At 58.3% G+C, this 19434-nt stretch overlaps 2 protein-coding genes across 52 annotated transcripts in view; one reads left to right on the top strand and one right to left on the bottom strand.

Annotated features, from left to right (window-relative positions):
• Positions 1-4412, top strand: part of EPB41 (erythrocyte membrane protein band 4.1) — an 88232-nt gene extending 83820 nt beyond the window's left edge. For all 50 annotated transcript variants that reach the window (XM_083810268.1, XM_083810313.1, XM_083810306.1 and 47 more), the window contains one exon: positions 621-4412. The gene's annotated coding sequence lies outside the window, so the exon portion shown is untranslated. The remainder of the gene's footprint in view (positions 1-620) is intronic.
• On the bottom strand, positions 1878-19359 carry TMEM200B (transmembrane protein 200B). Of its 2 annotated transcripts, none has more exons than XM_083810317.1 (3): positions 19139-19359; positions 7516-12435; positions 1878-2227 (listed from the first exon to the last, which is right to left on the bottom strand). In XM_083810317.1, the coding sequence occupies exon 2, from the start codon at positions 12410-12412 to the stop codon at positions 11207-11209; it is 1206 nt and encodes a 401-aa protein (XP_083666443.1). In that variant the 5' UTR covers positions 12413-12435; positions 19139-19359; the 3' UTR covers positions 1878-2227; positions 7516-11206. The 2 variants fall into 2 exon arrangements, with proteins under 2 accessions (XP_083666443.1, XP_083666444.1); XM_083810318.1 differs by lacking the exon at positions 19139-19359 and adding an exon at positions 18528-18948.
• Positions 19360-19434: the final 75 nt, after the last annotated feature.

Raw genomic sequence — 19434 nt, 5'->3', positions numbered from 1 at the left:
TAAGGCTGATGTAGCAGTCACAAATGCAGACTAATCCTGCAGTGGAAGTCAGCCAAAAAAAAAGGTCTAAAAGAAGCTACGTGCGTGATGAGGCTGCTGGATCTCACCAGCCACCTCCAATACCTCAGGAGCATCCTGACTTTCACAGAGACCCCTGCCTGTGTCAGCTCCATGCAGTGGGGCCACCCCATCCTGCTGCTCCTGACATGCTCTAAAGGTCATTTTGCAGTTTGGTGGTTTGGGGAAAGAGTCTGGGGACTCCAGCTCCATCTGTGTGCCGGTGGTGTTGGTGCCCTCGTGCAGACAAAGCTGGTGCTCGCAGACTTGGGAGGTGGAACGGGAACAAGTTAGGCGAGAGGAAAGAGCGAGTCGTGTAACAGGCACTGTGGTTTCACCTCTCTACAAACTCTAACAAAAATGACAAGGGTTTTCTAAGGGCTCCTGGAGCTGCAGCTCTCAGCGTTGGCCCTTTGGGGAAAGGCGCTGAGCCTGGCCTCTGTGCCGCTGGCAATAGCCCATCTTTTGTTCTCGGCTCTCCGATGGCTTCAGGGAAGCGTGTTCTGCTCTTTCACAGAGAGCCGGTTGCTAGAAGCTGTAACTTACTGTGTTTCTCTTCCTAGGAAGCGTTCCTTCCAGACAACACCAGGAAAAAGAAACCCAGCAAAACTACAGAAAAACTACCTGGAGCACAAAGACCTCGGATTTACAAGACTTTACACTCAGAGAACATTCATATCATTTATTAGGAGTTGCGCTTTGACATTTTACTTGTGATTTTCCAGAATCCACTGGATCCTCTTCGATATAGTTCTTTTTTATATATATATTGTGACAAACAGTATGCCATATTTCTAACTGTACTGAATATTTTTTACAAGTTTTCAGTTTTGCATTCCCTCTCACGCATAGCCTCTTCAGATACAGGCCCAAACACAAACCGCAGGGCTCAAAGGGTTGGTTTTGTGTTCCTTTTGTTTTTAAGTCTTATTCCCTCAGCCTTGTCAGGTATAATGGAGATAAGCCACACCAACGCATATCCCGAGTGCAGAATCTGTGCTCGTGTTCATAAAGCAATGGGTCCTTCTGCCAGAAGAGTCAGTTTAAAAGGTCGGACTTGAGTTTGTGCAGCATTTCCACTTGCCTCTTGATTTTTAGCTCTAGGGAGTTTGGGACTCCAGCCGGGACACGGGGGCACCCAGAGCTTCTACCTTCACTTTGAGTTTCCTTACCTTTGGGTTTCAGACCCCGATGTTTGAACGCAGTAGGGTTGTGTGGTGTAGCATATGCACACAAATTAATAGTTGGCTAGATTTAAGGAATACTGGAAGTTGCTTCGAGTATCTTATACTGTGAATTCTAGAGCTTTAAGGGGACTGTGATAGGCACCTCACCTTCCTCCTGTGCATCTCTGCCTGTTTGTGTTTTCTAGATGCCATTAAATTAAAAAGCCCTTAGAAGTGTGTGTTTAAGATGTTTGGACTCTGAATGCTATTAAGGTAGGCTTATGCAGCATTCACAGTAACTGATTTTTTTCAGTGTCATAGTTTTTCACTTGTTGGTGTTAATTTTGTTGATTTTTAAATGTTTTTTTTGTAAGTCATGGGTTGGGTGTTTTTTTTTCTCCCCCTTGCCAGTGCTTATTTAAAGCTAAACACATTACCCATGTATCAGGGCAAGGTGTTATATCCTACTATCATTTAATTTAAAATCCTTTAGACAATCCTTCCCTAGGCCTGCAAGCTGTATGTGGAGAGTCTGAACAAGCAACTGGGAAGTGTCAGGTGTTGCTGGTTGTGATAAAGCCAATCCAGCACACGTGGGAAGTGCTGACACCCCCTCCTGGTTTAAGGGTCTGTACTTTGGATTTGTGACTGCCTTGCTGGAATGAAATACCAGGGCTAGCATCCGCATCTTTGGGCTTAGCTTACAGACCACATATAAAATGTCGTCTTTTTTTTTAAAAAAGGAAAAAAAAAAGTGCATAGTGCTTGTTTGTAGACACTCCAGCCATCTGAACCACACAAATTCACCTTACGGCCTCTTCCTGCAGTCACTGCTGGAGTGCCCTGCAGGGGCTGTCGCCAGCCAGGCGGCGACGACCCCAAAACTCACCGCTTCTCCCCGCCTGCCCCTCGGGCTGGGTGCGCTTCCCTCCACGGCGCAGGGGCTGAGCACTCGCTGCTGCTTCCTGAGCTTCGTGGGCATGCCCTGGTTTCTCCTTCCAGCACTTAAAAAGGAAAAGAAAAAAAGAAAAAAAAAATGTAAAGTCTGCCCAGACACTTGTGAACACTTTAGTAAGACTTTGAGGTTGTGATTATTTTATTTTTTTATGTAGTGTGGCACATTGGTAGCTGAGGGCGTGGAGTGCTTTGCTGCTGCTCCTCAGTTGAGGACGGGAAGAAAATGGCAATAAAAAAAGCTCTCTGCTATTTTAAATTTGAATAATTTCTTTCAGAAGTCACTGGATTTAGCTCAGGCTGCAAGGACTTGCTGTTTAGCCAAAAAACAGCCTTCGAACTACACTGTGGCTGAGTGTAGCTTCTCAGGTTCAGGTGCAATTTTAATTAAGCTGTCAGTATTGACCGGAGCCCATGCTGTAAACACTGGAGCTGCTGGATTTTTGCTTTCCTTGAGCCTTGCTGGTTGCGGGTGCCCCTGAGCCTGCAGCCTTCCCATCCTGGTGGCTGCTCGGGGGGCTCGGTCCCCTCCTGCGCTGCTCTGCCTCCGCCTGCAGGCACCTTCCCCTCGCTGTGAGCACCCCGCTGGGCACCGAGCAGGAATTAGGGAACCCAGTGCTCCGCAGCTGTAGTGCGGAGATCACGTCTTCCTCTTCATGCCTGCACAGCCCTCTCCTTCCTTTTCTGCACCACAGACCCTTTACTAGGTCAGTGTCTCTGCTCTCTGTCCTGGACTTAGTTGGGTAACTCTTGCCTTAAACACCCGTTGCGCTTAGCAGCTGTCTGGCGATGCCCATTTTCTAGGATTGTTTTTTATTTTTTTGCCACTCGCTCCTTCCTTCTCACCCTGTAGCCGCTCACTGATGGGGAAATGGGCAGTAAACGGCAGAGCAGCCGTTAAGAGGATTTCAGAGCGCTACCAGACAAAGCCAGGGGTGAATTAAGTTTGTCCGTAGCACTTAAAGGCACTTGGCAGTCACAGGCATTTAGGGGGACGTGGTGCACGGCTGATGCCTGGCCCTTGATGTTCAGCTGGGGCTCCTGAGCCCTGACCAGAACAAAGCACCCCGAGTGTGAGCTTTCCAGGCTGTGAAACCCGCTGGCACCAGCGGCAGCTCCTTACCCAAAGGGCTGCAGGAACGTGTGCTTACCGTGGCTGCGCGTGCCCCTTTTTTAAGTGGGCATAGAATAGAATAATCCTTTTTTTTTTCTTCTCATTTTTTTCTTGGATTTTGGGTGGCTGTTTCCACGTTGCTCACTCCCTCTTTTAAGTTCCTGCTTTCCTTGCCTGTTTCAAACACGTTATCCCCAGGGTCCTCCCTGGGGCGAGCGCACTCGCTGGAACTGCCTTCAGCCACGCTTGTTGGGCATCAGCCGGCATTTCCCCGACGTTTCCCCCGGATCTGACCCCACGGAGTGGGGGACCCTCTCCCACAGCCACCCCAGCCCAGCTGGACGGAGCGGTGGCAGCGTGGGCAGAAGAGAAAAGCTCCCAGCGGCTCCAGCCCCCCCGGAGCAGGCTGCCCCCAGGCACAGCGGGGCCGCCCGCACCCCTTCCTCCCACACCGCGCTTTTAAGAACTTGGCTCCTGGCGTGCTGCGTTAGTCCCAGGGACAAAACAGCCCGGTAAGGTCTATTTTTATGAACGTTCCCAGCTCTTCCCACTCTACAAATTCACCCGGAGACTGTCTTGATTGTATAATATACATTATATGGAAGCTATTTATATATGAATGAATGTTTTTATATAAAGGAAGGCGAGGAGCTCGTGACCTGGTCGCATCCATTAAACTGGAAGGGCAGCGCCGGCTGCCACACAGCAAGCTCTGAACAACACAGTGGTGTTATCACAGGACTGACTGATTTCTGGTTTTAATAAACTGTGGTTTGCTGATTTCCTAATTGTACAATTACCTTAAGAGGTGGTAGTGCCCCGACCTTAGAGATTAAACTTGTAAAGAAAAAAAAAAAAAAAGATTTAGCTGAGAATATGAAGGAGCTTTGTAAAGTTTTTTTTAAGGCAATTGTGAATTGTCTAGGCTAGCTGTTTACATTCTTCTTTATAAAAATAGGAACTTTTAAAATTGGCAAATCTTTATAGATTGGATAGCGATGGGAGCTGTTATTTTGGACTTTCATAGTAAATCAAAGGGAAAGTTGCCGTAGCATTTAGACAGATGTAAGTGTTCAGTATTGCTTCTTGTATTGCATTTTTCAATAAATTTTCAAACAAAACCGTCTCCCTGCCTCTGAAACCTTCTTCTCCCTCCTCCCCTTGTCCAGCAGCCTGTTCCCAGCCCAGAGCTGGGGCAATTTGCTTTTCCAGCCCCTTGCCCCCCATCCCGCTGCTGTGCGCCGCAGCCGCTAGAGCTCTCCCGCGCTCCGTGCCCGCCACGGCTGCTCCCGCCGGCTGGAGCAGCTCCCAGCCAGGCACGTGCCGGGGTACAATGGTTGTACCAGAGCCTGTTCTCATCAAGGAGCACTGTATTCACTAAAGCATCACCGTTTAATATCAAAACCACCGGTGGAGCTCAGGGTGAGCGCAGGTGACAGCTTCTGCTAAGCAACCGCTGCCAAACCCAGAGCAAATGTGATTGAACTGGAGCAGGGATAGTGGGTAACGCTGCTTTTTTGGGGGCCTGGTTTATTTTTCTGGCTGCAGCAGCTTTCTCTAGGAGCAAGAGATGGACCGACAAGAATGCTGACGGAGCACCTTGGCTGCTAGCCCAAAAAAGAAACCAAAAGTCGGTCCCATTGCTGCAGGCTGGATGGGGCTGGGGCCTGCGGGATCAAGCACCAAGCGCTCCCTGCAGAGCCTGGGATCGCTTTTGCTGGCTCCTAACCAGGCACAAAGTTGCATCCCCGTGCCTCAGTTTCCCCAACAGGCAGGAAAGGTTTGCATAACCCTGTTGACACGAGTGTGAGTGACAACGTGGCCACGAAGTCAACCCACTCTCACCTAAATCCACCGTGCCGTGCCGACAGCACACGCTTGGCCGCGGGGCCAGGATGCTTTCAAGCCACTCCAAGTCTTAAATCTCAGCGTGCTGGAGGCAAAAATCAACAACAACAAAAAAAAAGGAGCTGTAGAAGCCAGCCACAAAGAGTTGGGTAACGGCCACCGCTGGAGCTGGCTCCTCCGCGATGTGTCAGAGCGCCTCGACTTACGGAGCGCAGCGAGGCAGAGCCGAGACACGTGTTGGCTCACCAAGCCAGCACGAGGCGTGCTGCAGGGCAGCTGGGGCCTGGGGCAGGCTCCTCGCTTTGTCTAACCCCATTAGGGTCACGGCGTACGGCAGCACGCCGAAATGCTCCTTAAATAACCCCGTCCCAGGAGCGGAGGATGCAGAGGACTGCAGCAAATCCCCCAGCACGACGCAGCCAGAAGCCGGCGCGGTGCCGGGGGGCAGTCGGCACCCAGCCTACCCCCGTCGCCCCCATCCCCATGGGGCTGCCAACCAGGAGACGCATTGGGCTCAGAAACATGAGTTTGGGGCAAAACTGGCAAAACCTGGAATTGCATCCAGCTGGGGAAGTTAAAACTTGGCCTGGAGACGGGGCTCTGCTTCCCTTTAACCCCTGCCTCAGTTTCCCTCCCGCAAAGGCTGCCAAGCCTGGTGGTGTGTTGTTGCCTGGCTGCAAGCGAGGGGAAAAACAACAGGCAAACAAACACCATGGAAATCTGAAGAGATGCAAATAAAAAGGGATAAACAAACCCGTCCCAACAACAGAGCCCCCCAGGGGCCCCGCACCAAGGAGAACAGCCCCGTCGTGGGGCTCCCATCCATTTGGAGGAGCCGAAAGCACCGCTCCCCCAGCCCCAGCCCCTGCCCCGGTCCCGCTGGGAGCAGAAAGTTCCCACTCGCACCCCAGCCTGGGATATTTTTAGGCCGTGCCTTCGGTTTCGGGGGCCGTGGCGGCCGCTGCTATCCCGTGGGTCAGGGCACGGTGCCGGGGTCGGGGCCGCTCTCAGGGCCTGGGGACAGGGCCAGAGTGCCCGGGTCCCACTCTGCTCTGCAGGGTCGCTGCTGTCGCTTATGAGGAAGCCAGGAGTGATTTAGGCCCCATTTAGGACCCACAGCCCCTTCCCCTGCCCAGGAGCAGGGCACTGGGGCAGGCTCGCACCCCAATACCCACATCGCTGCAAGGGGGATAGGGCTGGAAACCTGCCCTTCGTGCCCTGCTGGGGTGCCCCACCGGGCTTCTAAAGGCTCAAAACGGAGGAGCTGCATCTGCAGGAGCTGGTGGGGCTGAGCCCTGAGCCTTGCCCTCCATAGCTGGAGAAACTGAGGCACGGGGGGTAAGCCCTCGTGATGCCCTGGCCCCCTTCTCTCCATCACCCCCAAGATCTGGGGGAGCAGAGCATCCCCATTGCTGTGCAGAGCACCCAGGACCAACCCAGGCCCAGGGAAGCTCCAACAGCTCCAGGAGGCCTCGCTCCAGTGCACACCAGTACGGCCCAGTGGCTCCACACTGGGCTTCCTAAACACTGCAGCCCTGATTTTGCTGCTCCATCGCCAGCACCATCTCTCCTCCAAAACCCAAAGAGCGGGGGAACCTCTGTCCGTTTGTCCAACCGTGCCCAGAGCCCCTCGCGCAGCTCCCCGCCAGGGTACGGCCAAGTGATATTTGGGGACCCCAGCCTTGATGTCCCCAAAGCGTGGGTACAGCCCCAGCACCCACGGGACAGGGACACCTCGGGTGGTCGTGGTGTTTGGTGCCACCAGACATTTCCCCTGCAGGACACTCTCAGGGGGGGAAGGAAAGCGCAAAGGAGCCTTTCTACATCACAGAATTATGGAAATTTTGTATTTGGGATCCAAAGGCTGGGGAAGACAAGCCCCAAGCCCTGATGGGCTCCGAACCAAGGCCCTGGAGATTTGGGCTCCAGCTCCACCGCACTTGACTTCCAGGGGACAGACAGGGGCCAGCGCAGGTATGGGCTGGCGGTGGTGTATCGGGCCTCGGAGCTCAGCTCAGCCCTTCCCACCCGGGACTAGCTGATCCTACAGAAGGCCTGTGGGGGCCACGGAGCCTCATCAGGCCACCCCAAACCTATGAAGGGACCCCCATTTTTAACCAGCAGGGTCTCTCACCAAAAAGCACCATGCCACCACTTGGCACAAGAAGCGACACCCCCTGCGCAAAGCCCCACGGCTTTATCTTCCCTGCGCAGTGCCTATACAAGGAGATTTATAGCAGAGCACTCTCCCTAAATAATGCACCAGCACTTGAATTCCCTGGCTGTACTACAAGTGCACCGCTGCTAGCAGAGAGCTTTCCTTCGCGTAGGCTTTAAATCTCTTTTAAAAAAAAAAAAAAGATAGAAAGAACTTACCAGCCAGGCAGAGTCGTGGTTGTTGCTTCGTTCGGAGAGGAGCAGGAGGGGAAATGGCTGCAGACGAGCCCCAGGACCGCAGCGGGGCGGGCAGCAGCTGAGCACCTTCAGGTGCTGGGGTGGGCGCAGCTGCGGGCGATGCCGCCCAGCTGGGGGCTCCCCGGCTGCATCCTCCCCACCGCACCTCCCGGGCACAAAACGCAGCCTTTTCCCCCAGCCTCTTTTCCAGGTTTTGTCCGATTTTGTCCCAAATTACGGCTAGATAAGGAGAAAGTGCCCAGCATCACCTCGTGCAGCGCGGGATGCTTTTGTGATGGGTTAACTTCACGGCAAGGGGAACGGGAAGCGCCGCTGCAGCGATAAAGCACCAGCGCTGGGTCCCAAAGCAGAGATGGAGGTGGAGGACACGCGGGTGATGCTCCCCATGGATAGAGCACAGGTCTCCTCGCTGTGCCGCGTTAACCAAGAAAGCAGTTGTGCACTTGGAACATTTCCTTTGCAGCTGGGGATTGCCCCTCCGTGGGGCAGCTCCGGGATGGATGCCCCGGAGGGCAGGAGGGAGCAGCCGAGCCCAGCCCGCAGCAGCCCACCCAGGGCCGGGTTTGTCCTCGAGTTTCTGGCCGCTGCTTTCCAACACACGGCTCCTGGGCCCGGCACTGAGTTTGGCTGCAGCTGCTTCCATGCGAAGGAAAAGTTATTTTCAGACCGAAGCAGCCTCCTGGCACGTCCCCGCGCTGCTGCTGCAGGGCAGGCCCCCTCGGTGACTTCTTGTTTGTTTGCTTATTGCATTGAACCCGTGCCTAAATCGTTTGGAGATTAAGTGGCAGCGTAAAAGCCGGGATCGCAGCCAGGGCAACCCCGGGGCAGCGCTGCAGGAGCCCAAACCCCGAGCCCCTTTCTGCTTCCCCGCAGCCCTGGGGGAGCCTGCGTGGGACACCCCGGGGGGCTCCCCGTGCAGCGTGGGACAACGCGCTGCAGGTGTATGCGGGGCTTAGGGGTGCTTTGCAGCAAAGGGGGGGGGTAAGAGAGGGTGAAGCGTTCAAAAGACGAGGTAGAAATTCAAATGAAAAAGTAAAAGAAAAAAAAAACACGCAAAGAAACAAGCCACGCCAAATTTCCAAAGGGGGAAAAAGAAACGTGGCGTGGAAAACCCTGACTGGTCTAAAACCGGTCGTTTGCATCCTTTAGGCTTTAATCTGCTTTTTCCCAGCCCCGGTGCCAAGCACTATCACTAATGAGGGGCGAGGTGCCAGCCGATGAAAGCTTGGACGAGCGACAGCAGCAGCTCCAGCCCTGCCATCCCCTCGCCCCACCGCCCCGTCCCTGTCCCCAGCGCCGCACGCAGCTGGCACAGCCCCACGTGGTGACAAACGGCTCCTTGGCTGTGACAAGAGCCAGCGGCCAGGACGGGGCTGCTCTGCCCCAGAGCTGCTGGGGACGATTGTGCCGGCAATGTGGGTTTTTTTTTGCCAGAATACGCAGTTGCCAAGCCCAAATGTTCTGCAGGGATGGTTTGGTCTGAAGAAAGCTGTTGTCCCTGCAGTCTCCAAGTCCAAAGCTCTGTACTTGCTTCAGAAGGAGAAGCAGAAACAGGATCAAAAGAAAAAAAAAAAAAAGAAAAAAGAAAAAAAAAACACATTTAACACAGAGAAAACATATTTCAGCCATTGACACTCGGCTCCACACCACGGCTGGCTTTGTTCTCCGGATGGGAGAGGGCAGGGATCCAGCCCAAGCTGCGCAGCCACATTTCTGCGCCTCCCAAGTCGCTGGCGAGCGGCGCTCCCGTCCCCGTGGTGTCCTCAGCACCCCAGGGCGCCCGCTGCTGCCTCCAGGAAGGGGCTGGAGTCCCGGGGCAGGACAGGCTCTGCTGAGCACCACTCGCTTCTGGACCCACGGCAGGATCAGGCATGGGTCACGGTGCTGGATGCTGCAAAAATCCTCCTCTGGTTTGTCCCCGACGTCGCCGCGGCGTGCAGGGAAAAGGGGAGCGCAGGGGGATGCTTTGCAGCCCGGCGCCCACCCGGTGCCCCCCGTGTCCCACCCCATGTCCTACCCCTCATCCTGTGCCTCTGCCAGAGCAAACCACGGGGACCTCTGTGACCTCTGGTGCCTCCTCCTGCTGGGACCAGGCACCTCCTCGCCCCCCTTGCCCAGGACTGTGAGCTCTTCTGGGTGGCTTCAGCTAGGGGGACACTGGAGGGACAATTCAGGGCATGGCAAAGGCATCATGAAAGGGTTGGGAAAGAAATGCTGGAGCAAAAATTGCTCATTTGTGAGAAAAAGGAGCAGCAGATGCTTCTTCCCCTCGGCGAGCCACCCCCCCGCCGAGGCTGTCTGACCTGAAATCCCAGCTCGGGCACCCACACACGTCACAGGCCCCAGGAGCCAAAATGGCACCAAATAACACGAGGAAATCCAACAGTGCCACAAAACCAGCACACACACACCCCGCTCTCCGCCCCATCACATCCCCCTGCTGCCCACATCCTTCACCCCAGTGGGAAAACTCCCGTTGCCCCAAAACCGGCTTTGGGAATGGCTGCACCCCAGAAACTCCCCCATTTGTAGTGATTTCACAGCTGCCTGGACAGCACGAGGGTGGGCGGCAGCACCTGTGTCTGCAGCTGCCCCGGGCACCTTCTGCATCACCTGGCGCTTGTCGCCTTATCTGCAAATACTCAGCTGGGGCACACAGCATCCCGATTGCACGAGCTGCACAGGGCGGCGCTGGACCTCCCTGGAGGATGCTGAGCCCGGATGGAGGCAGCAGGACCCCGGAGAGGCACAAAACCCACAAACCTGGCTCCGGTTCTGCTCACCCGCCCTGCTGGGGTGAGGATGAGGAGGGGGAAAAAAGGGCTGAGGCTTCCCACAGCGAGTTGTGCTGTGAGCACAACCAAGGTGTCGGGCTGGAGGCCGCCATCCCGGCACCACCGGTGCCCGCAACACTTGGCTGTGGCAATGCTCGCATCCTGAAATGTGGCCCAAGCACACAAAAAACCCTCTGATTTTTGGAAGATGCCACCCATACCGACACTTGGGCATTCCCTATAGAAAAGCGAGAGCTCCAGGCTTTGCAAAGGAGTGCTAACACAGGTCCGTACCTCGCCTCGGGGCAAACCTGGGCACTTCCAGGAACAGTGGCAATTTGCAAGGGCTGGCAAATGGCCACAAGCAAGCACTGACATTTCTCCGGGGGAAAAAAAAATAATCTCCCCATGCACAAATATTCCCATGCACACATGGGGCTGAAGCGGTGGGGACGTCACGCTCCCGACCCCGAGCACCCCCAGGGCGAGACGAGGCGGCACCGCATGGCATCGAGAGAACATTTAATGGCCCGGCCGGGCTGACGTGCGCTGCTCAAGCAAATTTCCCCCTGGGGCTGGGTGAGAGAACCCCCCCGGTGCCCCCACCCTCGCCCCGGTGCAATGAAGTGCCGTGGGGTTTTGCACACCCCGTGTCCCCGTCCCATGGTCTGCGTTGGGTGTCAAAGCGAGGGCTCCTCCGGGAAAGCCGCCAGCAGAAGGGCTTGTAGGGCCGGGAGCATCCAGGAGGAAGACGATGAGGAAGAGGAGCAGGCAGGGAGGAGCGCAGGTCCCAACCCAGGAGCCTTCCCCGAGAATCGGGGACCCCTCGGTGTGGCGATGTCCTCTTAAAAACCACGACCCCGCAGCCCGTGGGGCCGTCAGACCCGTGAGCCCCCCTCCACCCCGACTGCCCAGGAGCTGGGCCGGGGCTCAGCGCGGCGCGGGGTCTCGCCGGGCTCCAGCAGCCGGTCCGAGGACTCGCCCCGGTTCTCCAGTTTGGCGTAAGCCCCCGGGGTGACGTGGTCAAGCCGGGGCCAGCTCCGGTTCTTGCGGTCCTTGATGGGAGCCACCAGCAGCACACCCGGCCAGCCCAGGTCCAGGGACTTGGAGTGCCCCGGGTTGTGGGGCTGAGCATCGGGGCCGAGCTCCGCCACGGGGCAGCCTTCCTCCATGGTGACGATGACGTGGCCACCACGGTGCTCCTGGCCCCGGGACGCGACACCGCTGCCACCGGGGGACAGCAGAGCCCAGGGGGGTGGCGGGGCTTCGGCAGGGGGCTCGGCTGCCTCCACTGGCCCCCCAGCCCCCCGCGTTGCTGCGTCCAGCAAGCGGTTGTTGAGCTTGATGATGGGCAGAGCCAAGGCGCCGACGGCGGAGGAGAGCCCGAGGTTGCCCTCCGAGTGGAGGCTGAGCAGGGAGGCGGTCGGGGAGGCCCCCGGGCGCTGCAGGAGCTCGGCCGTGGTCTGCAGCCGGTTGGGGCCGTAGCAGTCGGCCCACTTGCTGCCCAAGGACAGGTCCACCTCGTAGCAGCCCTCCAAGCACTCGGGGCTGGCCTTGGGTGCCAGCGGGGTGTCCGCGTCCTCGGGGCCGGTCCCCTCGGGGAGACCCGTGGCCATGCAGTAGAGCCCCTTCTGCATCAGCATGCGGGTCTCCATGTCCCTGTTCTCATAGAGCATGGTGTTGGCGCAGATGAAGATGAAGAGCCCGATGCCCATGATGACGGGGCCGATCAGCTTCAGCTTCTCGCTGTGGGGCACGGGGCGCCCGGCAGCCGCCTCCCTCCTCATGTCCCCCACGGTGCTGGCGTTCCCCGCTCCGGCCCCGGCACCCCCGTGCCCCCGGTGAGGCCAGTAGCCCACCACGGCGATGGTCATGCCCACCAAGACCACCGAGATGCCCACCATGACGAAGGCTCCCGACGGCGAGCGCATGCGGAGCTGCCCCTTCACCGGCACCTCCGGCGGCGACTTGCGGCGCAGCCTGCGGCCCCGGCGCCGCGGCGGGGCTGGGGGGGCCGTGGGCTTGGTGCCCCCCGCCGCTGGCTCCCGCACGGGGCCGTTGGGTTCGGCGCTCTCGGCAGTCATCGTCGCCCTCCCGGCCGCTCCTCCTGCAGGGTGGCGAAGGGAGAAGGGGAGAAAAAGAGGTGGAGAAGAGTCACTCGATGGCCCGGGGGTCCACATGCATGGGATGGTGGGGACATGGGGACCACGGGGACACTGGGAGCATGGGGATGCTGAGGATATGGGGACCGCAGGAACACTGGGATGCTACGAACATGGGAGGCAAAGGGACACCGTGGTTATGGGGGCACCAGGAGGATGGGGACCACAGGGACACTGAGCCCACTGCCTGCACCACAGCAGGGTCCAGCAGGTTTGCTCTCCTCTCCGGCCTGCCCGCTTCCTTCTCGTTATTTCTGCCTCCCTGCTGGTGGTAGTAGGGCTGAGGGGCTCCTTCACACCCACCAAAGCCCTAAAAACCCCAAGCTGTGCAGGGCAGCTGGCATGGCCAGGACCCTCTGCACCCCATGCTGCAGAGCCTGCCCTGTGTCACCGTGCCCTACGGCACCTGCAAAAGGGTGGCAGCAGCAAGCTCGGCGCGGTGACAGCAGGGGAAAGGGCTGTTTATTAATCCAATTGGGAAACTGAGGCACGGAGACAGGCAGCTGCAGAACAGCTCTCCAAAGCCACCAACACTGCGCATGTAACCAACCCCACCACCAAAGGTTTGACAAGGCAGCAGTATCACGGCGCCCTGCGAGCACCGCAGCCGCTCCCTGGCTTGCTCTGCTTGCTGCCAAAGTGACCCAAACCGATAAAGGAACACAAATGTGGCCTGGCCAGCCAGGTGTCCTGACCCTGCGGCGAGCACCGCGACACTGCAGCCCCCACACCCCAGATTCGTGCTGGGCCAGAGCCTTGCAGCACGCAGCCGGTGTGATTTGGAGGCTGCAAAAGGAGCCAAGCACCACTTAGGGATGGGGGGAACCAGCCTGGCCCCGGTAATTAAATCTCGGAGAGGTTCATCTGCCTTTTCTGGGGGCTGCCAGGAGAGCTCCTGGGCAGGATTTAAGCCGCAAGAGTTCAAGGCCTTTGCTGGGACGGGAACGCTGGGTGCTGGGGGGGAAGCTGCAGGGCGGCCCCGAGCCAAGGGACGCTGCAGGACAGGGGTCGTCGCGCCTCCGAATCAGCCGCAGCAGCACGGGGAGGCTCCGGGCACCGCGGCAGCAGTGGGAGCAGCCCGACGGCACCGCGGTGAAAAGCCAGAAAGTAAAACCGATTGGGAACGCAAGGGCGTGGGGTCAGGGAGGGGAGGTGACCGGGCTCATTTACTTCCCGAGATGAATGGAGTGGCAAGAGCCAGCAAGCAGCATCACCGGCGGGAGGAAAATAAAATACTGAGGTTTTTCTTCCCAGTCTTAATCATCTTAAGGTGTTATTAGCATCCCATGGAAGGGAATTAAAGATATGAGTTTCAGGATGACAGCGTGTTCCTGGCACAAGGCTGTCAAGCTGTGACAATTTGAATGAGGGAGATTTTTAAAAAAAAAAAAAAAAAGCCCCAAACAAAAAGAAGCCAAACCCCCAGCTCGCTGCTGTGAGATTTCAAATGTTTCTCTGAAACAAGCTGATAATCCTGCATCGCAAGGCAGATAATACAATAAACATTGCTATAGGAAAGCAACGGCCACCCCAAATGGCAAAATGAGGTTTTAAATGTTTTAGTCCCAAGGGAAACAAGCGGGCACTCGAACACTTCCCAAGGTGTTCTTCCACCTCGAGCACCCTGGCTTAGGGTCCCCAGCTTTCTCCAATTCCCATCCTAAATTCAACCTCTCAAATATTACATGTCAAACATTAAATGCCTTGCTGGTAACTTAGGTCTTAAAAAAATGGGAAAAATGGAAAAAAATAAATAAATTCCAGAGCCGTGCAAAGGTTGGGGGAGGGAGGATAAAGGCACAGCCCCCCCGGGTGCCTGGCCCCTGCCCTGGACCTGCCACGAGCGCGCAGCCAGCTCCTATTTTTGGCAGCGAGCCCCGGCCGTGCCTCTTTACACCGAATTCCTTCGCTATCTCCTGCACCCCCCCCGAGCCCCCCCGCCGCCGGCTGCTCACCAAAGCTCACACCAGGACCCCCCGAGCATCCCTGCTTGGGGCCAGGATGCTCTCTCCACGCCTTCCCATCGTATGTGGCTCAGAGCCAAGGCACGGGGACATCAGTGGGCAGTGCAGCACGAGGTGCTGCCGTCTGTCCCCTCCCTGGGGGTGAGCCCCCCCATGGGAACCCTCCTGCAGCCCCCCCCGGAGCCCCTCGCCCCCCGCCCCAGGTGCCGGAGGTGTTTCTGGCCCCGCCGCTGCCCCCTTATCTCCCCGCCGCCCGATAGCTGCCTGCTTGCAGAAGTTGCAGCATTTAATTGCTCATTGCTGGAGATGGTTGTTCCCAGAGTTCAAAACCATTATTTTTATTAATAGAATCCCCAAGGTTATATAAGCTCTTTAGGGGGAAAAAAAAAATAATATAAAAAAAAAAAATCCAGCGTTGGCATCAAATTCAGAAGCTCGCAGACACCAGCGCTCCAGCCACTGGGTTGATTTGCTGTGACACCGCACGGGGCCGAGTCTGGGGGCAGCAACGAGGGTCCTGGTGGCACTGCCAGGGTGGGGGGACAGCCCGGTCCCTCCGCGGGGACAGCTGGTGGCCTCGCTCCCTGCCGGCCTCCTCCCTCCTTAAGGCCTGACCTGACGCCTTGGTTTGGGAAGGGTTCCCACCCCAGGGGAGCAGAAATGTAAACGTCATTAGCGTTATAGGGCAAGATGACGGCTCGGCTGCCGTGCTGCCAGGTTCGGGGCTAAGCTCCCAATCCCCGCAATAAGCCCGGCATTAAAATAAACGCAAATATTTCTCTAATCCCCCCCACCATGAAGGCGTATTGCTGGCTCCACCCTCCCACCCCAATCCCTCCTTCGCAGGCAGACGTCCCGAAAATGTGATGCTAAATCCCGACGTGTCAGAGGGCAAACCCGCAGCCCCCGGGGTACGGTGGCACCGGGGAGGGTCCCTCCGGCTGGCGGGGACCTGCATCCCTTGGGTGCCCTGGGATGTTCAGCCCTGCGAGCCTGCACTGCCTGTGTTAATTTGCAGCATGCTGTGGTCCATAAAAAGGCAGATTTGACCTCAAAAACCTCCCTCTGGACAAGGGATGAGGGCCCGGGGCCGTGCCAAAGGGGACGGCAGCCCCGTGGAGATGCAGCAGGATGATGGCTGCACAAGCCTTTCTCCACACGTGGCTTGCAAAACTTCTCCAAAACATCCCCCCCAGCTCCTCAAAACACACCGGGGAGCCAGGCCGATGAGGAAGGCAGAATCTGTGCCTTCGTGGAGAGCTCTGCCGCTGTCTGTTGTAGGCTGGGAGACCGAAGGGTCTGCGCGCTCCGTCTGCGCAGCAGCTTCCAGCAGCGCTGACACAGCCCCAGTGTCCCCCGCGGGCACAGAGGGAAGGAAGCAGCCCAGGCTGGAGCAAAAGCTGGGGAAATCACCGACAAACAGCAAACACCTCCTTTTTCCATTTATTTTTTTCGGATATATTGTGACTTTAAAGCTGCTCTCTCAGTTTTTGGAAGGAGACGAGGCTGAAATCCATCACCCAAGCGCCCAGAAAAGCACCAGCGTGTTTAAAGCCGCGGTGATGGGTGAGACCCAAAAGCCCCGGCGGCACGGCTCAGCCCCTCCGCATGGCCACGTGCTAAAATAAAACCAGTTTCAGACCGCTTCCAGCTCCTGAGATCCCGATGCCCCTTGAAGCCGAGCTCCCCCCCCCGTGCAGCACAGGGGGACCCGGGCCGCTGACACCCGTGGGTGCGAGGACGCGCCGAGCTGCGCCACCCCGCACCGGCTTCCCCACCCACGGCGAAGGTGAGAGCGTGGTAATTACAGTCTGCGCCGAGCTGCGCCGGTTAAAAATAACTCCGTAACCTCCAACGCCGCCCCAGCACGGGGCTCTGGCGGAGCAGCTCCCCGACACCAGCTCCCCTCTCCCATCCTCGCCTCCCCTCCCGGCAGGAGGCAGGATGGGGCCCGCGATGCCGCGGAGCCGCCTCGGTCCCCGGGCGCGTGCACGGCTCACGAGCCCCGCGCGCAGCCTTCATGCCGGTGCCGTGTTCTCTCCAAACAACGCTTGCTGGGGCCAAGGAGTTTGCAGGATCCAGCCCAGCCCTCTGCTGGTTTCTCACCTGCAGCTGACTTCTCCCCAGCAAGGGGACCCCCCAGCTCGCTGCCTCCAAATTTCCAGCTGCCTTTTTCCCCCCTTTTGGCCCAGCAATCTCAGCGTGACGAACTCGCCCCCAGCCTGGCTGCACCCTGCAGTCCTGTCCCTCCTCCTTTCCTCTGTTCTCAGTCCACTTCAAATTCCCCCCTTGGCTACACATTAAAGGTGTCCAGACGGAAGGAAAAAAAAAAGATGAAGAGCAGGAAAAAAAAGATGACGAGGGTGTCTCGGCAGAGGAAAGCCCTGCTTAACATCCCAGCAGCTCTCAGCCCAACGGGGCAAAGCCTCCTCCAGGCTTGGTCCCTGCGGGTAAATCCCCACGTCGAGCCCACAGCACAGGCACGCTCCCAGCACAGGGACAAAAAGCAGCTCTCCAGCTCCAGCTTTTGCTGGGGACACCCGTTAATCAATCGTAATTAATTAAGCTCCCTCGCAGAAGCTTTCAGGCAAGCACAGTAACTCTGAGATTATCACGGCTCGGGAGGGATCATCACAGCTCCAGTCCCGGGCTGGGGGGTCTCACGCCTGCTTTTACCCAAGTTTCGGAAATGTTTTCACCGCAGCCTTTGCTGCAGAGCAGCAGACCCCAGGTGCGACCTGTCCATGGCCCAAAGGGGACAACGGCCCACCAGACTGAGACATCCCCGTTTCGTTTCTGCACCCCCGTTTTCCCAGGCGAAAGGATGGGGTGCAGGGGGTGCACCAAGCGCTCAGTGTCGGAGATGTCCCCAACACGCCTGGCCGGGCAGGACGCTTGGTGGCTTCCTCGCCAGGAGGTGACCGATGTCACGTGGAAATGAGATGCAGGGCAGTGGGCTGGGGGTGCTGCAGAGGTTTGGGGACACAGCTCGGCCCCTTTGCTCCCTGCCCCATGCTTGATGATCCCCAGCCAAAGGGGTCCCCGCGGGCGCGTGGCCCCGTTCCCCTTGGCTTCTCCCAAGGCCCCCCTGCTCCCGAAACGGGGCCATCCGCTAAATTCCTCCCTGCCCCTCAGGCAAAGAAAGTGTGTGGAAACATCCGACTGATTGCTAATTACGAGAGCTTGCCTTACCCAGATTTGCTCTGCTAATTAGACTAATCTCCACGGCTGGGAGATGAGCTGCAGTCACCCGTGGCGAGGAGATCACGCAACTTGGACGGGCACTTAACTCGTGCCAGGCCCCTGGAAGGGGGCTGCAATTCCCGGCCCTTTCTGACGGGCCATTGTTTAATGAGACAATAGAAACGCAGGCGAATTTTGTGTCCCTCCTCCAAGCCCATTCTGAAATCAGGACATCTGCATTGCTCAACTTTTTGATATGAACCAGATGCAAATAATTAATAAATCCAAATTCAAGATAATGCAGGCATCTAAATTTAAACTGAGAACGGATTTCTAATGTCAGCTTTTTGCTTCCTTGAAGGGGGAGGAGGCGTGGGGAGCTCAGAGGGATTTCCTGGGAGAATTCCTGCCTCGGGAAGCCGAGCAGGGTGGCAGAGCACGGGAAGAAGGCTGCAGCCAAGCACCTTGCAAAAATCATCACCGCCGAGAGAGAAGGAAGGAGGGAAAAAACCCCTCGGCTGGGATTTCCAGGGAATTGGAACCAAACTCTTTCTGAATTTGGCACCTTCCCTTCTGCGCCTCTGAAAATCCCTGCCAGGGTGGAGGAAGGGAAGGGACGGGGGGCTGCCAAGTGCTCCACGCTCGCGGGCACAGACCGAGCTCCCCAGCGGCTCCAGGCAGGCGCGCTCCGTCCCCCCCGACCCTGGGACCCCGCGCCTCGCTGCGTGCAAGCGGGGCTGGCGGAGAGAAGTTCCCCGAAGCGTTCCCAGCTGGGATCGCTCTTGTCTCCAGCAGTTTAAACCTCATGCCTCCCCTGCCCTGTGCCCTGCTTTACCTTGCTTTACCCCGCAGCCCCATCCCCAAATTCATGAGCAGGAATCAAAACCCACCTGGGAGCGACACAGGACAGATGCGGGTCCCCCCCTCCGAGCGGGCTCAGCCACCGGTGCCAAAAGGCCCTCCCGATCCCCAGCTCGGGGAGCTACCGGGATAATTTCCACCCACTTCTCCTCTCTAGAGCGTCTAAATCAAATCCTGCGCGGGGATTAGCTCCGTGACCAGCCCTCACGTAAACCCTCTGCGAGGAGACTCGGGGAACTGCAAAAAGTGCTGGGATTTGGGCACTAGAGCCGGAGCCCCTGCCTGGCTCCTGGGTGTGCAAGGGTGCGTGGCTGGGTGCGTGCTTGCACGTGAACGTGTTCATGTGTGTGTGCGTGTGCATATGTGCGTGTGCTCCCTCTCGCTCCAAGCACCCGGGTCCCCTCGTGCCAGTGTTCCCACGCGTGTCCGTGCCCACCCGTGGGTGCCGGTGCCCGGGGGGGGGGGTGATGGGACGTGTGTCCGTCTGTCCACCCCCTGTCCGTGTGTCCGTGCTCCCGCCGCTGCCCCGCGCCCCCTCCGGGCCCGTACCTCCGGCTCCCCCCCCCGGTCCCCCCCCCGTTCCCCCCCGGCTCCCCCCGACCCCCGGCCCCGCTCCCCGCCGACCCCAGCCCGCACTCACCCGCCGAGCCCTGCGCCTCCCGCCGGGACCGGGACCGGGACCAGGACCGGGACCGGGACCGGGACCGGGGCCGGGGCCGGGGCCGGTCCCCCGGGGGCGGCGGGCGCTGGGGGCCGCCGCCGCGGCCGGGGCCATGGAGGGGCGGCGGAGCGGCTCGGCTCGGCTCGGCTCGGCTCGGAGCGGGGCGGCGGCGGGACCCGCCCGGCCCCGGGTCCCCTCCCCGCCCGCCCCGGCCCCGGCCCCGCGGGGAGGCGGAGCGCGGGGCCCGGAGCATCGCCGGGGAGGGACGGAGGGAG

Source organism: Anser anser, assembly GCF_964211835.1.
Source record: "Anser anser genome assembly, chromosome: 24".
NCBI classification, from domain to species: Eukaryota; Metazoa; Chordata; class Aves; order Anseriformes; family Anatidae; genus Anser; species Anser anser.
Note: the sequence above shows the minus strand (reverse complement) of the source record. Positions and strands in the feature narration are given on the sequence as shown.